This window comes from Hippocampus bargibanti, linkage group LG05 (genome assembly GCF_051943395.1).
Source record: "Hippocampus bargibanti isolate YZ-2025 linkage group LG05, ASM5194339v1, whole genome shotgun sequence".
NCBI lineage: Eukaryota > Metazoa > Chordata > Actinopteri > Syngnathiformes > Syngnathidae > Hippocampus > Hippocampus bargibanti.
The window spans coordinates 31,809,790-31,835,774 of record NC_142738.1 but is presented as its reverse complement, the minus strand read 5'-3'; the positions used below and the strand labels follow the sequence as shown (position 1 = coordinate 31,835,774).

Sequence of the window (25,985 nt, the reverse complement as noted above, 5' to 3'; positions counted from 1 at the left end):
ATCTATGACCACGATATCTGGTTGGTTGGCCATTACCATCTTGTCGGTCTGTATGTGGAAGTCCCACAGGATCTTTGCTCGGTCATTCTCCACCACCTTGGGAGGTGTTTCCCATTTTGACCTTGGGGTTTCCAGTCCATACTCCGCACAGATGTTTCGGTAGACTATGCCGGCCACCTGGTTATGGCGCTCCATGTAGGCTTTCCCTGCCAGCATCTTACACCCTGCAGTTATGTGTTGGATTGTCTCAGGTGCCTCTTTGCACAACCTACACCTTGGGTCTTGTCTGGTGTGGTATATCCCTGCCTCTATGGCTCTGGTGTTCAGAGCCTGCTCTTGGGCAGCCAGGATGAGTGCCTCTGTGCTGTCCTTTAGGCCAGCCCTCTCTAGCCACTGATAGGACTTCTTGAGATCAGCCACTTCTGCTATGGTTCGGTGGTACATCCCGTGTAGGGGCTTTTCTTCCCATGATTGTCCCTCTTCCATCACCTCATCCTCTGTTCCCCATTGTCTGAGACATTCTCTGAGTACATCATCCGTTGGAGCCTTCTCTTTGATGTATTCATGGAGCTTGGATGTTTCATCCTTGACAGTGGCTCTCACACTCACTAGTCCCCAGCCTCCTTCCGTACGGCTTGTGTACAGTCTCAGGGTGCTGGACCTGGGATGGAACCCTCCGTGCATCGTGAGGAGTTTTCGGGTCTTAACATCCGTGGTCTGAATCTCTTCCTTTGGCCACCTTATTATTCCTGCAGGGTATCTGATCACTGGCAGGGCATAGCTGTTTATTGCCCGGGTCTTGTTCTTGCCATTGAGCTGGCTTCTAAGAACTTGCCTCACTCGCTGGATGTATTTGGTCATAGCCGCTTTCCTTGTTGCTAGTTCGAGGTTGCCATTGGCCTGTGGTATACCGAGGTACTTGTAGCTGTTTTCAATGTCTGCTATTGTTCCTTCAGGGAGTGAGACCCCTTCAGTGTGGACTACCTTGCCCCTCTTAGTCACCATCCGACTACATTTCTCCAGCCCGAATGACATTCCGATGTCACTGCTGTAGATCCTGGTTGTGTGGATCAGGGAGTCTATGTCCCTTTCGCTCTTAGCATACAGCTTTATGTCATCCATGTAGAGGAGGTGACTGATCGTAGCTCCATTTCTGAGGCGGTATCCGTAGCCTGACTTGGCGAATATCTGGCTGAGGGGGTTCAGTCCTATGCAGAACAGCAGTGGGGAGAGTGCATGCCACATTTGATGGACACTTGCGTTAGTGGCTTGCCATTGGCTTCAAGTGTGGTTTTCCACATCCTCATCGAGTTTGCAACGAAGGCTCTCAGGGTCCTGTTGACCTTATACAACTCCAAGCATTCAGTGATCCATGTGTGTGGCATCGAGTCATATGCTTTCTTGTAATCAATCCAGGCTGTGCACAGGTTGGTATGTCGGGACCTGCAGTCTTGAGCGACTGTTCTGTCAACCAGCAGCTGATGTTTGGCACCTCTAGTATCTCTACTAATGCCTTTCTGTGCTTTGCTCATGTATTGATCCATGTGTCCACTTATCTTAGCCGCAATGATGCCTAACATGAGCTTCCATGTTGTGGAAAGACAGGTTATTGGCCGATAGTTGGAAGGAACTGCAGTCTTTGAGGAATCCTTCATGATCAGGATTGTTCGCCCTTCGGTTAGCCATCCTGGGTGAGTTCCATCCTTCAGCAACTGGTTCATTTGTGCTGCTAGGCGCTCGTGGAGTGCTGTGAGTTTCTTTAGCCAGTAGGTGTGGACCATATACGGGCCTGGTGCCGTCCAGTTTTTCATACCTATACTCTTCCTTGTATATCTGCCGCTGTGATTGTAACTGGGTTCTGTTCAGGGAGGTTGCTGTGCTCCTCTTTCAGAGTCACCAGCCATTGTGCACTGCTGTTATGTGCGACCTCCTTCTCCCATATGCCTTTCCAGTATATTGCAGTTTCCAGCCTTGGAGGGTCTGCTCTCCTGTTAGAACCCTGCCACTGAGCGTACACTTTCGCAGGTTGTGTTGCGAACAGCCTGTTTATTCTTCTGGCCTCATTCTCTTTCGTGTACCTCTTTAGGCGACTGGACAAGGCCTGGAGGCTTTGTGGCAGTTTTGAGTGCTTCAGGTATGGTTATCTGCATGTACCTCTTGGGTATTGGCCTTTTATTCACACCTCTCTGGATCTCCGTCAATTGACACATCTTTCCGAGCCGCCTTGATCTTGGCCACCAACCGTCTTTTCCATGGTGGGTAATGAATCTCGTGGCTCTCATGGTTGCTCTTGTAGCCGAGCATCTCTAGGATCACTGATGCTGAGGTGTATGTCAGCTCATTGGTTTCCGTGATCGTTCCGGTCGGGATCGTTCTCAGTGCTGCATTCACAGTTTCCATGAGACTTTCAGGTGGTACTTCACATAGCCGTTGTAATCGGTGCCTTCGTTGCCCAGTTTTCATTCTTGCCATGATCTTATCTCTCAGGTCAGTTGCTGCCTCGCTCAGCATTTCATTCATTGGGGCCGGCTTCCCAATCTCATCATTCATTGGGGCTTGCCTCCCAATCTCTGGTTGAACCTCTTCCTGTGATGTGGCAGCCTGGGGCCCTTCACCTCGGAATTTGTGTTGTACCTCATCAATCTCAAGTTGTGATAGCAATTGCCAATACCCAAGAGGTACATGCATATATATATATATATTTATATATTGTATGGCCTATACTACCAGTAAGACTTTAGTTTGCTGAAGAAGCATCTTGGATAAGAAACGAAACGTCCGAAGTACAGATGACGGCTGAAGAAACCTTTTCATCGATTCGCCGACATTCAACGTACGTTTCAAGTAATTTCACATTCCTCAGGTGTCTCATGTAGAGTATGTGCGCTATGTTAGATATTTTCCCCACCCCCATTTCAGTGATGTGTCTCTGTGTTTGACAGGGGCTGTGTTGAAGAACAAGTTCTTTACTTTACTGTGCTTGGGTGTCTACATTGACATGATATTGTTGCCAGGGTTAAAGGTCAGGGGTGAAACAATTAATCACAGAGAACATTTGCCCATAAGTGTTTGTGAGATATCATTCTGATCATTATTTTCTCCCCAAAAAATTCCAAAAGGATGATACATTTGCTCCACGGAGTAATGCGTTTTGACACTTTCAGGCACTCACAAAAGATGCAAAGCTGGAGTCAGGAACTAATTCAAACTACCATATTTTCCGGTGTAGAAGGCGCACCCAAAAGCCTTCATTGTTTTCAAAAGATGTCATGAGGCTTTATACGCAGGTGGACCTTATATGTGAAGTAATATTGAGCCACAACAGGCCTCGTACACAACTACTGTTAGCAGGCACTGACTCCATTCCACCCTGTAGAAGAAGTAGTCCTCAACATAAGCCTCAATTGGCCTTATGTTGTGCCTTATACAGTGGGGCCTCGGTTTACGAACACCTTGCCTTACAATTTTTTTGGTTTACGAACGTTAAATTTATGAAAATTAAACCTTGGCATACGCACTACTTTTCAGGATACTCATGGAGCACCACCCCACCATGGCTGGCCGAGTCATCTTCAGCGAAAGAACACCAAAGCACATGACCAAACAGCGCCCTAGCCGGCCTATCTTTCCACACCCCCTTTTTCTTGAGTGCACACGTCGATCGTCTTCAAGGATTTATAACGGATAGTTTTGCTGTTATGGGACCAAAAAAGACCCCACCACAGGCTCGTGTAAGCCAAGCCCACTGTATTTGGAAAACTATATACAGTAAAGTCTCGTTATATCGATATCGGATATATCGATAGTCCCGGTTATATCGATACTATTTCTATGCACGCACGGAGAAAATTACATGCAAACAGGGTCGGATATATCGATAGTCCCGGTTATATCGATATTTTTTCGGACTCCCTTGAATATCGATATAACGAGACTTTACTGTATATATATATATATATTATATTTGTAAAACTTTTTTCATTTATTGAAGGTGTGCCTTATAATCCGGTGCGTTATATATGGAAAAAAGAAGTTTGAAAATATACATTTCATTGGGGGTCCGCCTGATATACTGGTGTGCCTTATACACAGGAAAATACGGTACACACTATTCAGTCTATAAACAAAAAACTCAACTGTCGTTTCTTATGAGAGTGAATTGACCAAAATGAAGAGAACGAACAAAGTGAAACTAATGCAATTATACGTCTGTGTAAGCTCTCTGTCGTACAGGAGTGGTCCATCAATGAAAAGGTTTCTTCAGTCGTCATCTGTACTTTTTTGAAGGTGTCGGACGTTTCGCTTCTTATCCAAGAGGCTTTGTCAGTGAACAAAAATTTTGATGGTAGTGTTGACCCTATATATATATATCCCTACTGTCCAGACATGGCGGTGCCAGACTCTGCTATGATAAATCCCTGCTCTCAGGTTGGGGGGGAGCAGAGGTCTACTACCTGCGGCTCCACTGATTGTTCCTATTGATCTATTGACCTGTCCTATTTAGCAATAAAGAGGTTTATTTTGAATACATATTTTTTGAAAAGGTATATTAAATATGTCTTTGTCATTTCGATCACTTTCTTGTCAATTGTAAAATGTGAAAACATTAATGAACCTATTTCATCTGTTAACTGTTACATTACTCTTAAAGGACAACCAACGCCTCCGGACAAATTGTGCCCATAATTTGTAAAATCACTTCAAATGACTTCTACTGAGCGTATTTGTCATGATCTGGTTGGCGACCAACGGGGGTTGCCGTCGGCCCCGCCTGCACCTGCGCAGGTGCTGGTCGTCCCGATCAGATTGGCGACCAGCGGGTAGCGACGTCAGCCCTGCCGGCAGCCTCGCAGGTGCTGGTCGTTATAATCAATGACACTTAAAAGGACACCTGGCACGATCATCCGGTGCCGATTCATTGTTTGTTTGCTGCTTGTTTGCTGCGTGCATCGTGTACGTGTTTGTGTAACCTTGGCGGACTTTTACACTTGGTTTTCTTTTGCTACTTTGTATTTTTTCCATTCAGATCATTTTGATGTTTTACATTTTGTTCCTGCTGACTTTATTTTAATACAATTTGTCAAACAACCTCCTGCTCCCTCCTGCCTGCTTTTTGGGATCCGAACCCGCCATCACCACCTCGCAAACCGTGATAGAATGAATCGGCCAACCATCGGATCCCGCAGGTACATCGGACCCGTCTCATTTCCACCCTGTGCCTGGCAATGCTACGTCCACGTTAGCGCAAGCCTCGTCGAGTTTGAATTGCGTCACTCGACGAGCCGCAACGTCCACGTAAACGTCCGGCCGAGACCTCCTTCCAGGTGGCCATCCAGGGTGAAACTGGGTGACTGGCATTGCACGCCCACGTCCAGCCACGCTGTCGTCGTGCATGACGAATTGAGTCATCCACGACGAGCCGTGCAACGTCCGCGTCAACGTCAGTCCGAGACCCCACTCACCGCTGGATCCCGGAGCGGCTCTGGACTGGTCTCGTTCCCCCGGAGCCGGTCAGTTCACGCCCACGTCGGCGTCCGGCCGAGACCTGGTCCCATACGGCCGTACGGGGTGCCATTCTGCGCCTGGCAGTTCGACGTCCACGCAGAGCCATGCGCCGTCGCGTGAACGTGCGAGAGGGATCGCACTCACGCCCACGACGATCCGTGCCACGTCTTCGTCCACCCCAGGCCGAGTCCTGTTCCCATCAGGCCGCCGCCTGTCGTATGCTGGAGAGGCAGCGGTTGCCCTCTCCACCGACCGTTCCCTGGCGAGTGGACCTTTTGGGAGACTGTTGGGACTTCTGGAAGCAGCCCCTTGAAGGGGGGGTACTGTTATGATCTGGTTGGCGACCAACGGGGGGCGCTGTCGGCCCCGCCTACACCTGCACAGGTGCTGGTCGTCCCGATCAGATTGGCGACCAGCGGGTAGCGACGTCAGCCCTGCCGGCAGCCTCGCAGGTGCTGGTCGTTATAATCAATGACACTTAAAAGGACACCTGGCACGATCATCCGGTGCCGATTCATTGTTTGTTTGCTGCTTGGTTGCAGCATGCATCGTGTACGTCTTTGTTTAACCTTGGCGGACTTTTACACTTGGTTTTCTTTTGCTACTTTGTATTTTTTCCATTCAGATCATTTTGATGTTTTACATTTTGTTCCTGCTGACTTTATTTTAATACAATTTGTCAAACAACCTCCTGCTCCCTCCTGCCTGCTTTTTGGGATCCGAACCCGCCATCACCACCTCGCAAACCGTGATAGTATTTTAGAAAGATTCCACCACATATAGCTAGATTTTATGTTAAGGTTAAATGGTGGTCCTAACTCCTTATCTGGAGTTATCCGGACCTCAGAAATGCATGTGTGTGTGTACGTGTGTGTGTGTACGTGTGTGTGTTTGCACCCTCTCAACTGAATTTTCTACCACGCCCTCAGCACCCCAGTTAAAATGTCTAGAACCATTAATGGATGTATGTGAGTAAGGACTTTGTTGGAAAAATTAGCTCATTTCATCTCTCATGTACTAATTTTTAATAAATAAAAGTAAGTAAAAGTATGATCCTTTAAAAGAAGCCATGTAGGTTAATTTGCAGAAAAAAAGCAAGAACTTGTCACATGACATTCCTTCTTGTCAAAACAGCAGTCTGGAATGTCGTTGAGCTTGTCTGACCTTTAGTCCTCTCGGTGGTGAACATTCCTCCCACCTGTCACGCCTCTGACACACACAAAAAAAGCTTTTTTTTTACAGCTTGTTCAAGTTGACAAAACCGGATGACTTCTTTTCCTTTTGGGGTTTCCCTTCATGGGTCACCACAGAGAATCAGTGTCCTCCATCGAACCATGTTTGGTGCATCCTCTTCTCTCACACCAGCTACATCTGTGTAAGCTCGCAGTTGTAAAGGAGTGGTCCATCAATGAAAAGGTTTCTTCAGCTGTCATCTACAGATGACGGCTCACGGCATCTTCAGCCGTCATCTACAGATGATGGCTGAAGAAACCTTTTCATCGATCACACCAGCTACTTTCATGTCCTCCTAGACAACACCCATAAACCTCCTCTCTGGCCGTCCTTTCGATCTCCTGCCCGGCAGTTCAAGGCTCAGCATCCTTCTCCCAATATATTCATTCTTTCTCCTTTGGACACGTCCAAACCATCTGAGTCTGGCCTCGTTGACCTCTAAAACCTCTCATATAAATAGGTTGTACCTCTGATATACTCATTCCTGATCCTATCCAACCTGGTCATTCCTAAAGAAAACCTCAACATCTTCAGCTCTGCTACCTCCAGCTCTGCTTCCTGTCTTTTCTTCAGTGGCACCAGTCCAAACATCATGCCTGGTGTCACCACAGTCTCATACACCTTTCCTTTCATCCATGCTGAAACTCATCGATCACACGTCACATCTGACATGTTTCTCCAGCCTGCCTGGACAGGCTTCTTTACCTCTTTTCCACACTCTCCCTTGGTTTCTACAGTTGACCCCAAGTATTTAAAATCCTCCACCATCTTTATTTCTTCTCAATGTAACTTCACTCTTGTACTTGGGTCCTTCTCACACTTATTGTATATTCCGTCTTGCTGCGACTGATCTTCATTCCTCTCCTTTCCAGGGCAAACCTCAACCTCTCTGGTTTCTCCCCAACCTCTTTCCCTGTTCTTGCTACAGATCACAATGTCATTTGCAATCATCATGGTCCAAGGAGATTCCTGTCTAACATCACCTGTCAGCCTGCCCATCACCATAGTGGAATTAAGAAGGGGCTCAGAGCTGACCCCTGGTGGAGTCCCACCTCCACCTTGAATTCCTTCGTCACACCGACAGCACACCTTACAACTGTCTTACAGTCATGATACATGTCTTGCACCGCTCTGACATACTTTTCGGTCACTCCAGACTTCCTCATTCAATACGACAGTTCTTCTCTGGACACCCTGTCACACGCTTTCTCCAGATCTACAAAGATGCAAAGATGCAATTCCATCTAACCTTCTCTATCAGCATTCTTAAGAAAACACTGCATCTGTTGTACTCTTTTTTTTGGCGTGAAGCCCCACTTCTGCTCTTTGTCTAGCTTCAACTACTCTTTCCCATAATTTCATTGTATGGTTCCAAATGTTCCTTCTAATTTTTCATGTGTCTGAGCAGACACACAAGCTCCCTGAGCACACTGAGGACCACTCTGAGCAACATCATATGTGTACTAGTGATGTGTCGTTCGTGAAGGAGCCGGTTCTTAGAGCCGGATCTCTGAAGTGAACAAGGAGAGCCGGTTCCTAACAAGGAGCCGGAAATGGGAGCTGACTTTTGTTGTCCTTTATTCCCCGCCCCCAGTCTTCGGTTTAAGCCGCACGTGATTGGTCACTGTCCGTGGTAGAGGAGGGAGGGGAGAATTACAGACACACGCAGCAATGAGGAGAAGGAGGAGGGGGAGGGGGGTTAGGGTAGACAGGTGGATAAATGTTATCACATTATGCTGTTAATATTATTCAATTAACATATTTTTTACTAGTTGGTCTGACAGCATTATTAATATGAAAGGCAAATTAGTGACAGCTGATGATCATTTGTTTTGTCATATTGTCTCTATGCTGTCATATTATTTGTTATTTAGTTTTTTTTTTGTTCTTTTGACTTCAAGACGGCGCCGCGAGAGTGGCTGCCTTTCCAGCAGCTCATGTATTTTGTTTTTCTACTTTCATTCCTTTTATCACTTTGCTGCTGTGAAATGTAAATTTCTCCACTGTGAGACTAATAAAGGCATATCCAATCCAATCCAATCCAATCCATCAGACCAGAGATCGATGAAAAGGTTTCTTCAGCCGTCATCTGTACTAAGAAGTACAGATGACGGCTGAAGAAACCTTTTCATCGATGGACCATTCCTGTACGACTGAGAGCTTACACAGACGTATCAGACCAGAGTGTTAAAATACCAGACCAGAGTTATAATAAACCAAAACATTTTCAAGATGGAGTCAAAACATATCAGGAGAGCACTCACTAACTTTGTTGACCCTCAGTGGTCTTTTAACAAATGTCAAAAGGAAAGAATAGGGAATGAAACCAACAATTCTGAAGATACAAAAAGGAGAGGAGTAGCAGTAACTTACATTTCAGGAGTTTCTGAAAAAGTCCTTTGGCAACACAAAATGCCTACTTATTTCAAACCGGTAAACACTTTAAGGCAAAAATGAGTGCATCCAAAAGATAGGCTGCCAAATGAAAAACAAAGCCATGTAGTTTATTCAATACATTGTAAAAATGAAAATTGTAAAGAGCAATACTTAGGGGAGACTAAACAAATTCTCAAAAAAAGACTTTATCAACATCGCAGGGATAATACTAGTACAATCGGCAGTACATATGCACCTAAAAACTAGCAACCACTCATTTGACGACAATGAGGTTAAAATCTTAGCGAAATAAAATGGTTTGAAATGGGAATGGTTTGAAAGGGAAAATAAAAGAGGCCATCTTCATAAAACAGCAAAATCCTTCACTAAATCGTCATGGTGGGGTGACGTTTAATTTGGATCGTTCTTACAATAGGATTCTTAGACAACATAAGCTTAGTTATGCTGATGAGGTGATACCAGAGCAAATGGGGAAATCATGACAGTCGTATACCCCATAATCAGGCAGGACAATAGCAATAATCGGTCAGGACAATCAGTGTATCATCAGGGTATAGTCCTCTGATCCCCCCAACCTGAGAGCAGGGACCTATCATAGCAAAGGTCTGGCACTACTCCCCCTGGACTGTAGGGATATATATATATATATGGATTGGATATGCCTTTATTAGTCTCACAGTGGAGAAATTTACATTTCACAGCAGCAAAGTGATGAAAGGAATGAAAGTAGAAAAACAAAATACATGAGCTGCTGGAAAGGCAGCCACTCTCGCGGCTATATATATATATATATATATATATATATATATATAAATTTTAGATTCCTTACGAAGCTTCTTGGATAAGAAGCGAAACGTCCGACACCTTCAAAGAAGTACAGATGACGGCTGAAGAAACCTTTTCATCAATGGACCACTCCTGTACGACTGAGAGCTTCCACAGACGAACATATGTTCTTGAGTATATCTTTTAAAAAAAGGATGTTTCTGAATATGTGTTTGCGCGAGACAATGGCCAAACAGGGCGCCCCGTTAGTCAAGTGGTTAGCACGCCAGCTTCACAGTGCAGAGGTCATGAGGTCGAGACCCAGTCCGGTCGCCCAGAGTGGAGTTTGCATGCTCTACCTGGGACTGCGTAGGTTTTCTCCGGGTCCTCCAGTTTCTTCCCACATTCCAAAAACTTGCATGGCAGGGGTCACCACAGCCAATCAGTGTCCTCAATCTTCAGAGGTTTGATTGACATGTTTGTTTTGGCCAAGCTTTTACGTCGGATGCCCTACTTTACACAACCCTCTTTATTTATCCGGGCTTGGGGTCGGCACAAATAGACAATGGCTTATGTCCCCGTGTGGCTACAGAACAAGCAACTCTCTGAACTTAATCAAGATGAAGATGCTCAGCAAAAGGCTCTCAAACACAAAATGGTCATCGGCACAGCACCCCAATTGATTCGGCGTCTCAATCTGTTGATGAAGAGTGTCAAATGATATACTTTGACCGCTGTTGATTCGACGGTATGCACTGGCACGAAGTCATTTGAAGCGATTTTACAAATTATGGATACAACTTCTCCTAAGGCGTCGGTTGTCCTTTAAGTATGGCACACCCATGTATAATTCTGAAATTACCATTATTTCAAGGGCTAACTCAACTGTGGTTCTCTAGTTCTCTCTTGTGGTGAAACTTAAAATTACTATTTTAATGCACTGGTGTGTTCTGTGTTGTGGTTAAACAAAACATGACAAGTTTGAAAGGGTCTAAATCTGGTGTGGGCAACCCAAAAAGTCGAAAGAGCCATATTGGACCAGAAAGACAAAAAATTAACATGTGTGGAGCTTTAAAAAAAATCAAAAGGCTTATAATGCGGTGTGTACCTTCCTACAGGGAACCTCCAGTGCCAGCATCCCGTAGCAGCCATGAACGCCGGCAACGAAAGCAAGCTGCTTTTCATCATAGACTCCTCGTCAAGAAGACGTTTTTTTGGTGGACAGCGGGTCGCGGGTCATCCTTCTGACACTCACAGTTTCGGACAAGGCAGCCACTGCATGCAGGCGTCCTCAGTCTGCAGCTCACGCCTCGACTTACATCAACTTCGGTTCCAGGTCGGCGACTGTGTGCTTCAATGGACAGGATTTCCAATGGAACTTCATTGTAGCCTCAATTACAACGACGATAATCGGCCTATATTTTTTTTTATGTGCACACGGATTGCTTGTTGATGTTGCTAACCATCGTTTGATTGATGCTGTCTCGTTCGCCACTATTCCGTGTGAGGCTTAACGGACGCTAATTATTTAGCATCAGGTAACGTTTATCAACGTCTGCTGAGAGATTTTATGTCGCTAACGACTCTCGCCTTTTCCACTCAGCACGGGTGGAACATTTAATCCCCACAGAAGTTGACCTGCCAGTTTTTGCTCACACGCGTCGCCTCGACGCACAATCGGATCCGAAAGTTATTTGCAATTGCGAAAGGGGAGTTTTCTCCAATGGAGCGCTTGAGAATCGTGAGACATTACAAAAGCCCGTGGGCCTCACCATTACCCATGCTGCATAAAAGTGAAGGTTCCTGTGGCTGATTGTTTGTCACACGCAATCGTATGTCCAGTCCAACTCAACACCATCCGATATCACTTCGGAGAGGGGACTCCAGTTTGTGTCCAAGCTCTGGTCGGCCATGGCGCAGTCCTTGGGTGTGCAAGAACACCGCACTACGGTCTACCATCCACAGGCTAAGGGGTTGTGGGAACATTTTCACCGGTTGCTTAAAGCTGCGCTCCGGGCCACACTATCGGTAACTGGGTCGACCATCTACTGTGAGTCTTGCTTGGGCTACGTTCTGCTTCGAAGGAAGACCCTAGCGCCGCTCCTGCAGAATTAGGGCTCGGTCAGACACTCTGCGTTCCCGGTGAATTTCTGCCTGAAGGGTTGGGTTTACCTTCTTTCCCCCTTTTGCCAGAAGAGGAGCAACCTCCAGCACCGATTCACCATTGTGTTCCTAAATTTTTTGTCATAGTGTGTCAGGTTTGTGCAAAATTACAAAGAGGCACAGTTATAGTTACAGTTATATTAGGATTACTATTTAGAGTTAATGGTTAGGGGAAGAAGCTGTTTTAATGTCTGCTGGATTTGGCGTACATGGATCGGTAGCGCCTGCCTGAGGGGAGTAGCTGGAAAAGGTTGTGGGCAGGGTGTGGATTGGATTGGATTTGCCTTTATTAGTGTCGCAGTGGAGAAATTTACATTTCACAGCAGCAAAGTTATGAAAGAAATTAAAGTAGAAAAGTGGAGGGACAAATTGGATTTTTCCGTGCCTTTGTCTTGGTTCTTGCAGTGTGCAAGTCCTCGAAAGTGGGTAGGGTGGTGCCAATGATTTTTACCGCCATCCTAACTGTCCGTTGAAATCGTATTTTGTCCATTTTTGTGGCGGACCGAGCCAAACCGTGATGGAAAAACACAGGATTGATTCAATGACTGCCGTGTAGTACTGTCGGAGCACCTCGTGTGTCAGGCCATGTTTCTTCAGTAACATCAGGAAGTACATCCTCTGTTTGGCCTTTCTCATGATGGAGTTAGTGTTGACCCCCCATTTTCATGGGAGACGGTGCTTCTGAGGAACTTGAAGGTCTCGACCGTTGACACAGGGCAGTTGAATAGTGTGAGGGGCAGCTGTGGTGATGGATGTTTCCTGAAGTCCACGATCATCTCGAGTGTGTTCAGCTCTCGGTTGTGTCGGCAGCACTAGAGCTCCAGCCGCTCCACTTGTTGGGACGCAGGCTCGTCGCCGTCTTTGATGAGGCTGATGACCGTGATGTCGTCTGCAAACTTTTTTTGACAGCTGGATATGTTGAGGTGCAATAGTTCATGTATATGGAGAAGAGCAATGAAGAGAAGATACATCCCTGTCGAGCTCCAGTGCTAGTGGTGCGTGTTGATGATGAAGTTTGCCCATGTCTCGCCTGTTGTGTCCGTCCTGTCAGGAAAATGAGGATCCACTGGAAGATCGTAGGGGACATGCAGAGCCGGAGGTTTTTGGGGTGAGGTGTTCCGGGATGATGGTGTTGAACGCAAAGCTCAATCCACAAACAGGATCCTTACATAAGTCCCTGTGATGTCGAGTTGCTCGAGGATGTGATGCAGCCCAATATTGACCGCATCCTCCACAGACTCAAGAGGGTCAAGTAGGGGTCCGGTGATGTTCATTTGCAGGTTCAGCACAAGGCATTCAAAGTACTTCAAGAGAACAGACGTTAGAGCCTATCGTGATTCAGTTCGGATGTTGCTGGTTTCTTGGAAACTGGGATGATGGTCGTCTGTTTGAAGACAGATGCTCCAGGGATATGTTGAAGATATGTGTGAAGACCGGAGTCAGCTGATCAGCACAGACTTTCAAGTAGGACACTTTGTCGGGCTCAGCAGCTTTCCTGGTCTTCTGCTGCTTGAAGAGCCATCTCACATCCAGTTTGTGGATCATTAGGGTAGAGGAAGAGGGGAGGGGTGTAGATACAGTAGTTCCTGATCGTTTTAATCATCATGAACAAATGTTTGATTTGATTTCGTGGCCCAAATAAAATAATGTAGCCAGATTTGGCCCAAGGGCCTTGATTTAAGACACCTGTGGGTAAAACCAATATGCGAAATGGTTGGGCCCAGGGGAGGAGGGAGGGCAGACTTGGTGTCCTCCATGATGAATTGCTCAAAGCACCTCTTCAAGGTGAAACAATGAAACATGCAACAGTCATTCATTTTACGCTTTGCTGAGGTTGAGCGGGTTGCTGGTGGGGATGCTGGCTAAACTGTCTTTGGGCTTTCGTCAGGGGATACCCTGAACCGGTTCACAGCCAGTCACAGGGCACACCAAGGCAAACAAACACCCGCGCCCACACTCATACTCACACGTGCGGAAAATTGTTCAATTGTTGTTGAGTGTTCAATCAGCCTGACATGCATGTTTTTCCAATGTGGGAGGAAACCGGTGGACCCGGACAAAACCCACGCGGGCATGAGGAGAACATGCAAACTTCATGGACACAGCAAGGCCGGTGCTAGAATTCAATAGTTTTAAGAGGGGGCTCAAGGCACACCTTTTCATTCATTCATTCATTCATCCCAACCGCTTTATACTCACTCTTGCAGGAGGGGGTACAGGAGCCTATCCCAGCTGTCTTCGGGCAGTCGGCGGGGGACACCCTGAATCGGTGGCCAGCCACTCACAGCGCACCCAGAAAGGAACAACCATACACAATCAGCCTGCCGTGCATGTTTTTTGAAATATAGGAGGCAACAGGAGGAGCCGGAGAAAACCCACGCAGGCCTGGAGAGAACATGCAAACTCCACTGTGAAGCCAACGTGCTAACCGTGCCGCCAAAAAGAGTACAGCAGTGCAAAATATAAAGAGTCACAATTCATATGTTGGGGAGTTTTTATTAATAACCTTAAACACCTTATTGATTGATGAGCAATGAAAACATGCCAACACAAAGGATTGATTACGAGCAGTGCTTTCATTAGCGAAAAACTCAGTCATAGTCATGTGGCAAATCTAGAATTCCAAGAGAATCAATTGATGTTCGATTAGTTATCAGAATAAGAATCAGAATCAGAATCAGAATCAGAATCATCTTTATTGCCAAGTATGTAGAACACACAAGGAATTTGTTTCCGGTACCATTATGTTTACTATTTATTTTGGAAACTAATCACAAACTTACTAACAACAAAACTGGTCAGTCCACATATTCCAGAATATTGAAATGATTCCAATGGAAAGATGGCAAGAGTTTAAATTCAATGTTAGAGAAATAGTCATGGGATAAAGTAGATACATTAAAAAAACAGTATTTTCATCGAAAACAATGAATGCCATGAATACAAAGTTTTTTTTTTAATTGGAATGAAGATTAAAACTATTTCTTCTTAAAAATAGATATTTGTTTTAACTGGTCTTTCAATGAGAAAATGAATGGTCTTAGGTGAGAGAATATCAATCTTTTATCTACTCTGGAGAAATCTACATTAAAAAACAATGTTTCAGCCCTTAAAATGAGTATTAACATAATCGCCAATTGTTTAGGTAATTCCAAATATGTTGGAGATGTTTACACTCAGTTGTAAAAATCAAACACTTGCAACACCGATTTAATGTGGTGGACCAGGTGGGTGCCTAGGTGGACCATGTGGATGTTTTGGTGGATGTCCAGGTGGACCAGGTGGTTTCCCGGGTGGATGAGGTGGATACCCGGGTGGACCAGGTGGGTGTCCAGGTGGACCAGGTGGTTTTCCAGGTGGACCTGGCGGATGCCTAGGTGGACCTGGTGGTTTCCCTGGTGGTTTTCCGGGTGGATGAGGTGGATACCCAGGTGGATGAGATGGATACCCGGGTGGATGAGGTGGATACCCGGGTGGACCAGGTGGGTGTCCAGGTGGACCAGGTGGTTTTCCAGGTGGATGAGGTGGATACCCAGGTGGATGAGATGGATACCCGGGTGGATGAGGTGGATACCCGGGTGGACCAGGTGGGTGTCCAGGTGGACCAGGTGGTTTTCCAGGTGGATGAGGTGGATACCCAGGTGGATGAGATGGATACCCGGGTGGATGAGGTGGATACCCGGGTGGACCAGGTGGGTGTCCAGGTGGACCAGGTGGTTTTCCAGGTGGATGAGGTGGATACCCAGGTGGATGAGATGGATACCCGGGTGGATGAGGTGGATACCCGGGTGGACCAGGTGGGTGTCCAGGTGGACCAGGTGGTTTTCCAGGTGGTTTTCCGGGTGGATGAGGTGGATACCCAGGTGGATGAGGTGGATACCCGGGTGGACCAGGTGGGTGTCCAGGTGGACCAGGTGGTTTTCCAGGTGGTTTTCCGGGTGGATGAGGTGGATACCCAGGTGGATGAGATGGATACCCGGGTGGATGAGGTGGATACCCGGGTGGACCAGGTGGGTGTCCAGGTGGACCAGGTGGTTTTCCAGGTGGACCTGGCGGATGCCCAGGTGGACCTGGTGGTTTCCCAGGTGGTTTCCCGGGTGGATGAGGTGGATACCCGGGTGGACCAGGTGGGTGTCCAGGTGGACCAGGTGGTTTTCCAGGTGGACCTGGCGGATGCCCAGGTGGACCTGGTGGTTTCCCTGGTGGTTTTCCGGGTGGATGAGGTGGATACCCAGGTGGATGAGATGGATACCCGGGTGGATGAGGTGGATACCCGGGTGGACCAGGTGGGTGTCCAGGTGGACCAGGTGGTTTTCCAGGTGGATGAGGTGGATACCCGGGTGGACCGGGTGGGTGACTGGGTGGCCCTGGTGGTTTCCCAGGTGGGCCAGGGGGTTTTCCAGGTGGACCAGGTGGTTTTCCAGGTGGAGCTGGCGGATGCCCAGGTGGACCTGGTGGTTTCCCAGGTGGATGGGATGGATACCCGGGTGGATGAGGTGGATACCCGGGTGGACCAGGTGGGTGTCCAGGTGGACCAGGTGGTTTGCCAGGTGGACCTGGCGGATGCCCAGGTGGACCTGGTGGTTTCCCAGGTGGATGGGATGGATACCCGGGTGGATGAGGTGGATACCCGGGTGGACCAGGTGGGTGTCCAGGTGGACCAGGTGGTTTTCCAGGTGGACCTGGCGGATGCCCAGGTGGACCTGGTGGTTTCCCAGGTGGGCCAGGTGGTTTCCCAGGTGGATAAGGTGGATGCCCGGGTGGACCAGGTGGATGCCCGGGGGGACCTGGTGGATGCCCAGGTGGACCAGGTGGGTGTCCAGGTGGATGCCCCGGTGGACCGGGTGGTTTCCCTGGTGGGCCAGGTGGTTTACCAGGTGGGCCTGGTGGATGTCTTGGTGGACCAGGTGGGTGCACGACAATTGGGTGTTTCTCATCTGGGGTAAAAGCTGATGGGACTCGTCTCTTGACCTTAGCAGAAAGACAGGTGGTCCCTGTAATCAAGAACATCTTTGTAAATTGGTGATATGTCACTGAGTCTTTATTACATGTTAGTTAAGTGTTACTTACCGAACACCACAAGGGCAACGATGAACACCTTGAGAATGCTCATTGTGGCAGGTGATGCCCTAAAAGAGGATGAAAAGGGGTGTTAAATGTACACTAAGAGAAAGTCCATCGAGTGAACATGATGGGAGAGCTTGCTCCTTGGAAACTGTCAGTTTGTTGAGGCCTCGGTTTCATGCCTTCATACACGGATTCTGGACTGCGACTGGGAAGAAGAGCTTTGAGTTCCGCACAATGTTAATGTCGCCATTGTAGGGATTTCTTTTTTTCTGTCGTTAAGAAACATGATTCCGGCATCATACATGCACTGTGTGTGTGTGTGTGTGTGTGTGTGTGTGTGTGTGTATGTATGTGACAGTGAATGGAGGAATCAACGTGTGTTGTCAGAAAACAACAATTAGGATATCCTTCATCAGATTTGTTTTCAATTTTATGGGAAAATTGCTGCAGAGAAGAAAAGTTTAATCACAACTAAAAGTCAAAGCAGTTTGAATACTGCAGTGTCATACTGCTTTGTCTGTAGTTGTTGTATTAAGTTCATCCTGTCTACTTGATATCTAACTTTAAACATGTTAGATATTTAACGATTATATTTAACAATTAACAAACGATGTTTGTTAATTGGGGAAAAAACAATCATGAAAAACGTTTTATTGGGTTATTTATTGGGAGAATGAAGTTCGGATGAACGCTTTGAAGTTTCAGCTTCATTTTCCATACTATGACTGGGCTTTCAAAAAGGTTTTTTTTTGTTCTAAAAACCTTTTCTTCCACTGTCTGAGAAATTGTAGTCAGCTTTTATTTTTGCTTTGTTTTAAATCTTTTCATATATTTTAGTGTAAAATGCTTTTCAATGTTGTACTTGTGTCAGATATATGACAGTTAGACACTGTGGACAGAGACTCGGAACCAGAAAGATTGTCCCTACTGCCGGCAGGAAACGTAGTCATCAATGACATACGTCTGAATTCTGCGGTCCTCTGCCGAGCTATTTATTGAGAGCACATGCAAATTAAAGTGATACATTAGTAAAACATAGTTTTCTTGATTATAATACCATGCCTCTGGACCTTCTGAGCACCAACAGCTGTAAGCAATAAAACATTGTGTTTTCCATAAACTGATAAGTTTGTAACCTGGCTAATGACCACTTCCTGTGTTAAGGAGTTTAAAGTCCTAAACTGCTCCTGTGATAAGGAGTTCCCCAAGTCCTAAATTACTTCTGTGAAGCTGACCGTTTAACTTGCTGTTTCTGTTGACCTGATTGACCCCAGGTTGTCTGTGCTTCAATTGTGTATTGAGTCACAAGTGTTGACTAAACACACAACAGCATGAAACTTTGAAATATGATAACTTCTTATTGTGTCTAATCTCTATCTCTGCGCCTCATAAATTGCATTACACATCATCCCGAATGACTGAAAAAGCATTTTTGATGCAACAGTATGGCACGCTGAAACTTACAATTGGTTTTAATGTCGAAATATGCGTTTCATAAGAGAAACCCTTTCAGGTTAAACCGATAGCATTCTTCAGATGATATAACCAATCCTACGTAATCATGTTTAGGAATTTACAACATTTTAACAAAAGTGATTTGCTTTTATTGAATAAATATAATTTGAAGGTCATATTTTTCAAATGCATCAATTGATTTTTTTCAAGCAATAGTTACATTTATTGTGTTTACCTGTTAGAGGCTGGCAACGAAATCCACTGTGGACCCTGCCTACTGTTGACGGACAGCTGGGCTCTGCTTCAGCACGACCGCCACCCTCTATATCTATATATCTATATATATCTATATCCAAATTCACACTGAAGAAAAAACCAGTGGGAGATGGGGATAGTACTCACCATGCACACTCAGGTTTGATCTTGGAGATGGAGATCCTCTCAGGCCTTCGTTGTTGTCAGTTTCTCCCTTCTGTCGCCTCAGAGTTGTTACCACAGAGCTTAAATCATTTATCTGGCCACCATTTAGGTGGGGCCCTTATTAATTAAGGTGGGTCATGTCATCAATTTCATTTTGTTGTCACACAATTACAGTAGGTGGTTCCTATTTGGTCGATATTGCCAAGCAGTATTTCTTCTACATCTTGCCAAGTTGTAATTGATCAGTTAATTGTGCACTTAGAAGTGAATTGAACACATTAAAGGTCACTGCCACTGGAATCTTATGTGCAGTTACATGGAGTCCTTCAAACAGCTGTTTGTGAAATTCTTTTTTTAATTATCCATCAAGCAAGAGATGGGTGGTGTACCTGATGCTGGCGATTGTGGCTTTGCAAAGTGGACAAACGGGTTTGTCACCTCTTTGTCAGTAGCGACCAATCACGATACCTTGGCCGAAATAATAATGTGTTGTGGTCGAAATTATCCAATTTCAAAAAAATCAAGTTGTCACTTCTTCACGATATTGAGCTGAAATGGGAATTCAGCTATTGTATGTACTTAAAAAATCAAAATCAGCAACCTAAATAGTCACAAAGTATAGTGATTAAATGACAAGTGAAATATTTTAAATCGTAAAATAGAATTAATAAAATGACAATTGTGGAAATGATCCCAAGAGATTGAAAGCATTACGGCAGTAAAGACAAAAAAAAAAACACTTATAGATACAATACAGAATAACAAAAGTTACAACAATTAATATGGCAGCAACATTAAAGGACAACCGACACCAGTTTTTGTTTCCTAACTGACATCAGAAAAACGTTTTATAGCATCTAAAATACCCAAAATACGCAGGCTGATATTTTTCGTCAAATGCAAAACACCAATAAAAATGACTTAAAGTGCGCTAAATCTGCAAAAAAATGAGCTGCGAGTTAGCCATTTTCCGAAAGTCCCGCCCCCAGTTCGTGACGTCACGCCAAGACTTCTTGCCTTGCTCGAGAATCAAAACACTGGCTTGAGATACGGAGAAGATGATTCAAATAGTTCTGAAGATATTGAGCATTGAGCATCATCTGGTCAAGACATCAAAATAAAACAGAACACATAACCATCTCAATAAAACGTTTTACATTTCTTTCAATTCTGCTGATGCAATGTCCTGTTCACTTTGCCATATAAGAAAGAAAAGTAAACCAATAATGAAAAAATAACAAACAAATCAGAATCAGAATCAGAATCATCTTTATTGCCAAGTATGTAGAACACACAAGGAATTTGTTTCCGGTAGAACACGCTGCACTAGTATCGTCGTCAAAAAAACTGCGAAGTGGCACTATACAGTTCCATTTTGGATATAAAATAATAGTAAAATAATGGAAAATAATAGTAATACAAATAAAAATAATAAATAATAGTAATTTAAATAGCAATCGTTAACCATTTTGATCTTGAGTGGATTGGGGTTCATAGGTTAACTTAAATATCTTTATAAGCACTTGAGTTGCTGTCAATTTTCCCCAGGTATCCCATAGTCTCTCAAATTTCTCTCGCTCGCCTCGGACAATGAAAGTTCGCTTTTCCATTTCATAAATGTCACCCACCGCCTTATTCCAGTCTTTGACCGCTGGGGGTTCTTTTGTTAGCCATCTCCTCGTGATTGCTTTCTTGCTTGCTAACAGCACCATGTTGTATATGTATTTCTGGGCAGAGTTAATAATTAAATCAGATTCCAGTCCCAGATACGGGGCTTCAAAAGTTGGAAGAACCACTTTTTCCACAATGCTACCTACCCACTGTCATTCTTGCTTCTTTCTAGTATTGGGAGCATTCCCAAAAAAAACATGATAATGTGACCAAAGTCAGCGCTTTAGATAATAAATGTATCAATCCAGCCATCCAGCCATTTTCCGTAGCGCTTATTCCTCATTAGGGTCGCGGGGGTTGCTGGAGGCTATCTCAGCTGTCTTCGGGAACGAGGCTGGGGACACCCTGAATTGGTTTCCCGCCAATCGCAGGCAGGGCACACAAAGACGTACAACAGTCACTCTCACACTCACACCTAGGGACAATTTGGAGTGGTCAATCTGCCTGCCATGCATGTTTTTGGAGTGTGGGAGGAAACCGGAGGACCCGGAGAAAACCCACGCGGGTCCAGGGAGAACATGCAAACTCCACATAGGGAGGCTGAGGCGGGACGCGAACCGGTGACCTCTGCACTGTGAAGCCGGCGCGCTAACCACTCGACTACCGGGCATCCCATAATAAATTAATAAATAACTGAAATTATGAAATAAAAAGACCATATGACATTGATGAAATATTATGATCTAAATTTGAGGAACAAATCTCAACTCTCCTAATTGATTAATTATAGAATGGATATGAAGAAGAAATGCCGCACGGCAAGACAAGCCAAAACAACAACCGGCATTTTAACCTGCGTCAGAACAAAAGTAAAAACCATGAAATGCCTCAGCTAATGATAGCATGACCTTCCCAATGGGCGTACAGAGGAAATTGCCTCTTTCATTTGCAGCTGCAAGGCAACAGCAGAGCAAAATTGGTGCAGTCCTGTGAATTGTGCTGCGGTTCACGACTGGCGAGGCACTACTTTCCTGGAGTCCAAAATTAAAATATGAAACCACAATCGATTGGTTTGCATATCAATTTTTACCTTCATTAAAATGTTTTATTTATTTTTTTCCGATATTTGTTTCCAAATCTTTTGCATTCGGAAATCCATACCTCAATCGCAAGAAAAATAAAACAACAATTAATCTCGAATTCACGGGTGTGAGGTTGTTGTTTCTTTGAGATTTTCTGACGCAAAAAGACAATTTGAATTCATATTTCAAATGCCGCCTTTAGAAACTTACCTTGACATACAGTGATACTTTGGCGTATGAACTTAATTGGTTCCCAGACAGTGTGTGTCAGGCGAAAAATGTGTATCCCAAAAATTAATTTCCCTTAGGAAAGCATTAAAATGAGAATTATCCGTTCCCAGGTCCCCATAAAACATAATTTTCTACTTTCAAATTTTCTAAGCCTTAAAACTACACAAAATCTACATTATTTTATGTATAATAAATGCGCTAGGGTATTATAATGAAAGAAATAAGCCTGATTGATGGGATATTTTAACCTTGCATTCTACACTGTGCCTTTATCAACGTTGAAACTCTCTCACTGTCATCTGCCTGTCTTTTTAATGTTTAAACCACCCCCACTCCCCTCACTGCTGCGTTCTTGACCAATCACGTGGCTTTAACCGAAGACTGGGGGCAGGGAATAGTGGGCAAAAACAATCGGCTGCCATTTTGTTGTTCGAAGAACGGGCTCGTTCGCAAACGACACATCACTCCGTGTATGAAAAAAGTTTGTATGCTAAGGTAAAATTTTTATAAATGTAACATTCGTAAACCGAAAAGTTCGTAAGCCAAGGGGTTCGTTCGTAAACCAAGGTATCACTGCATTAGATCACAACTGCATGTCTGATGGTTTTTTTTCCCTCACACCGAGGGATAATTTGGAGTGGTCAATCTGCCTGCCGTGTGTGTTTTTGGAGTGTGGGAGGAAACCGGAGGACCCGGAGAAAACCCACGCGGGTCTGGGGAGAACATGCACACTGCACTGTGAAGCCGTTGCGCTAACCACTCAACTAGCCGCCCGCTATCAAACTTGCAGATAATTATTGTTTTGTGTCTTGGACGTCACACCGAGACGTCTTGCCTTGCTCGAGACTGAAAACAATGGCTTCAGATTCGGAGAAGATGCTTTCTTGTTCCTCATCCAGTAATGAAGATGATTCCAATAGTTGTGAAGAGGGAGGCATAAATGTTTGCAATCGATTAAAGAAGTTATTCCGTGTCATTTTGAGCCGTCAGGACTCCAATGTAGCATCCCAAAAAAAATGCAGAAGATGGCACCCAAGCTCTCTTGGAAATGGGTTGATTTTTCTGCTTGGAATTTGTGTCAGCGAATATCGAATAGTTGTCTTGGTGCAACACACAACGATTCACCATGGCGTTATTGATGTGTTTTCCTTCTAATTTCGCTATCAACACGGATCAACATGAAGTTTTCAGACCAAAGAAATTACCGCAAAATGCATTGTGTGTCGCTTTCTCGTTCAAGAGCGTTCCAAACGTGATGTCACGCCAGGAATCGTCACCAAGTCAAAAACAAGACTTCCTGAATATTCAGTGTGAGTCTTAAAAGGTAAAATATCGCTCTATGCGGTGGAATCTTTGTAAAATACACTCAGTAGAAGTCATTTGAAGCCATTTTACAAATTATGGACACAACTTATTGGGTCAGTAGTGGACGTTGTATATTCCCTATATTCCTAATTGTCCCATGCGTTTGTCACACACAAACATGAACACTGAATTTAATAATATTTAATGACAGAAACTGAAAGAATAAAAGAAAATGAAAGATGGGAAACATTAAAAACACCAATGTGATATTTGTGAGTGAGACTGATGTCTGGTGCATTCTTCTTTTCTCCGTGTCAAATCTTGTCTTTTTACGTGCACGCAGGCAATCCAGCCCATTTACACTCCCTGCCGAGAATGATCACTCTCTTTAGTCATGCACTAGTTATCATGATTATACTATTGTTTATTGTAGTGTAAGTGTCACCAAACAGGCTTTGCTACAGCTGCTGCAGCATTCTACAGTATATACATGTAATACAGGATGCTCAAGTTCAGCCAACCTGCGTCTATTCATCTTAGAACACACACACACACACACGCATATATTTTCCGAGTATTTCAGTTTTCTTCCTTAAAAGTATACCCATTTGTTACATTTACATGATTTTTAGGCTAGTTAATTTAAAGGACAACCGACGCCTCCGCACAAGTTGTGTCCATAATTTGGAACATCGCTTCAAATGACTTGCATTTTGCGGTACTTTGTTTGGTCTGAATACTTTGTATTGATCCATTTTGATGGCGAAATTAGAAGGAAAACACATAAATAACGCGATGGTGAATCGTTGTGTGTTGCACCAAGACTACTATTTGGTACTAGTTGACACAAATTCCCAGCAGACAAATAAGCCCATTTCCAACGGAGCTTGGGCGCCATCTTTTGCATTTTCTGGGACACTACGTTGGTGTCATTGACGGCTCGAATTGATATGGGAGGACTCCTTTAATCGATTGATGAGAAGGTTCCTTCAGCAGTCATCTGTACAAATGTGTTCACATTTGTACAGATGACGGCTGAAGAAACCTTCTCATCGATGGACCACTCCTGTACGACTGAGAACTTACACAGACGTCCTTTAATCGATTGCAAACATTTATGATTTCCTCTTCAGAACTATTTGAATCATATTCATAATTGAATGAGTAGCAAGAAAGCATCTTCTCCGAATCTGAAGCCATTGTTTTGATTTTCCAGCAAGGCAAGACGTCTTGGCGTGACACCACGAACGAGGGGGCGGGACCTTCTGAAACTGGCCACTTCCGGGTTCAATTTGAAGTCGTTTTAGACACTAAGTCATTTTTATTGGTGCTCTGCATTTGACTAAAAATGTCAGCCTGCGTGTTTTGGGTATTTTAGATGCTATCAAACGTTTTTAGGATGTCAGTTAGGAAACAGAAAAATGGTGTCGGTTGTCCTTTAAACATGTTCATCCCCTAAGCCATTAACTCTCTAAACAGTAACCAAAATAGAACTGTATCGTGCCTCAATTTTTCTTATTATGATACTAGTGCAGTGTGTTCTACCGGAGACAAATTCCTTGCGTGTCTACATATTTGGGAATAAAGATGATTCTGATTCCCAAAAGGGCGTTTCCATGTTGCAATCCCACCCATCCAGCCATCGATCAATTTTCAAATTATTTTATGAAGAAGCATCTTGGATAGGAAGCGAAACGTCCGACACCTTCAAAGAAGTACAGATGACGGCTGAAGTAACCTTTTCATCATTGCTTCATAACACTTTAGTTTCCCATCACTAATGAGAAAACTAAATACAGGACAAACAAAGTCCTGGAAACAAACAATAATCCAAAATAACAAACAAAACTGATGTCAGAAGCAAAACACCAACAACTAGTTGCTGTTCGAAGACCTGCAACAATGACCTGACACAGACTGTTCGGGCCGGGAGTCTGTTGAACAGAAAACCTGCTTATGACACGATGACTAGTGATGGGAATACGAGGCCCTATCGAAACAATGAGGCCATCCAACCAAAAGGTTCACTTTTGGCAATGCATCCTCTCATCCCCATATACAATAGCCTGCTTAAGCAACATAGGATTAGTAATACTGATGGATACCGGTGGAAGTGGGGCAATCAGGCCAGTCAGTAGTCAGAACAATAGGAACAATCAGTGGAGCTGCAGGGAGTAGTCCTCTGCTCCCCCAACCTGAGAGCAGGGACCTATCATAGCAGAGTCCGGCACAGCCATGTCTGGACAGTAGGGATATATATATATATATAGGGCCGAAACTACCAGTAAGACTTTAGTTGGCCGACTGTTTCTTGGCCAAGAAGCGAAACGTCCAACACCTTCAAAGAAGTACAGATGACGGCTGAAGAAACCTTTTCATCCCGGATTTTATAGTTTTTTTAAAATAATGTCCGTCGTACTACATACAACTTTTATATGAGGATAAAACATGTGAATCGATCTTACAAAAACATTTAGGCTTAAATCCAGTTTGTCTAGACTGCTGGTAGCTCACGGCTGTCATGGGTTTGCAAGGTGGTGATGGTGGTTGTGGATCCCAAAAAAAACAGGGAGGAGTGAGCAGCAGGATGTATTTGACAAATTGTATTAAAATAAAGTCAGTAGGAACAAAATCTGACACATCAAAGTCATCAGAAGTACAAAGTATCAAAGAAAACCATAAGTAAAAATTCCTGGATTACAGATTACCTCACAAACAGGCCACAGTACGTGAGAGTAAAGAACTGTGAGT

At 44.6% G+C, this 25,985-nt stretch overlaps 1 protein-coding gene across 1 annotated transcript; it reads left to right on the top strand.

The window, feature by feature from the left end:
• Window positions 1-13,773: 13,773 nt before the first annotated feature.
• LOC148898536 (uncharacterized) lies at window positions 13,774-17,054 on the top strand. The gene is made up of 3 exons (XM_088995977.1): window positions 13,774-13,848; window positions 15,336-15,398; window positions 15,441-17,054. The coding sequence occupies exons 1-3, from the start codon at window positions 13,774-13,776 to the stop codon at window positions 17,007-17,009; spliced, it is 1,707 nt and encodes a 568-aa protein (XP_088852103.1). The 3' UTR covers window positions 17,010-17,054.
• Window positions 17,055-25,985: the final 8,931 nt, after the last annotated feature.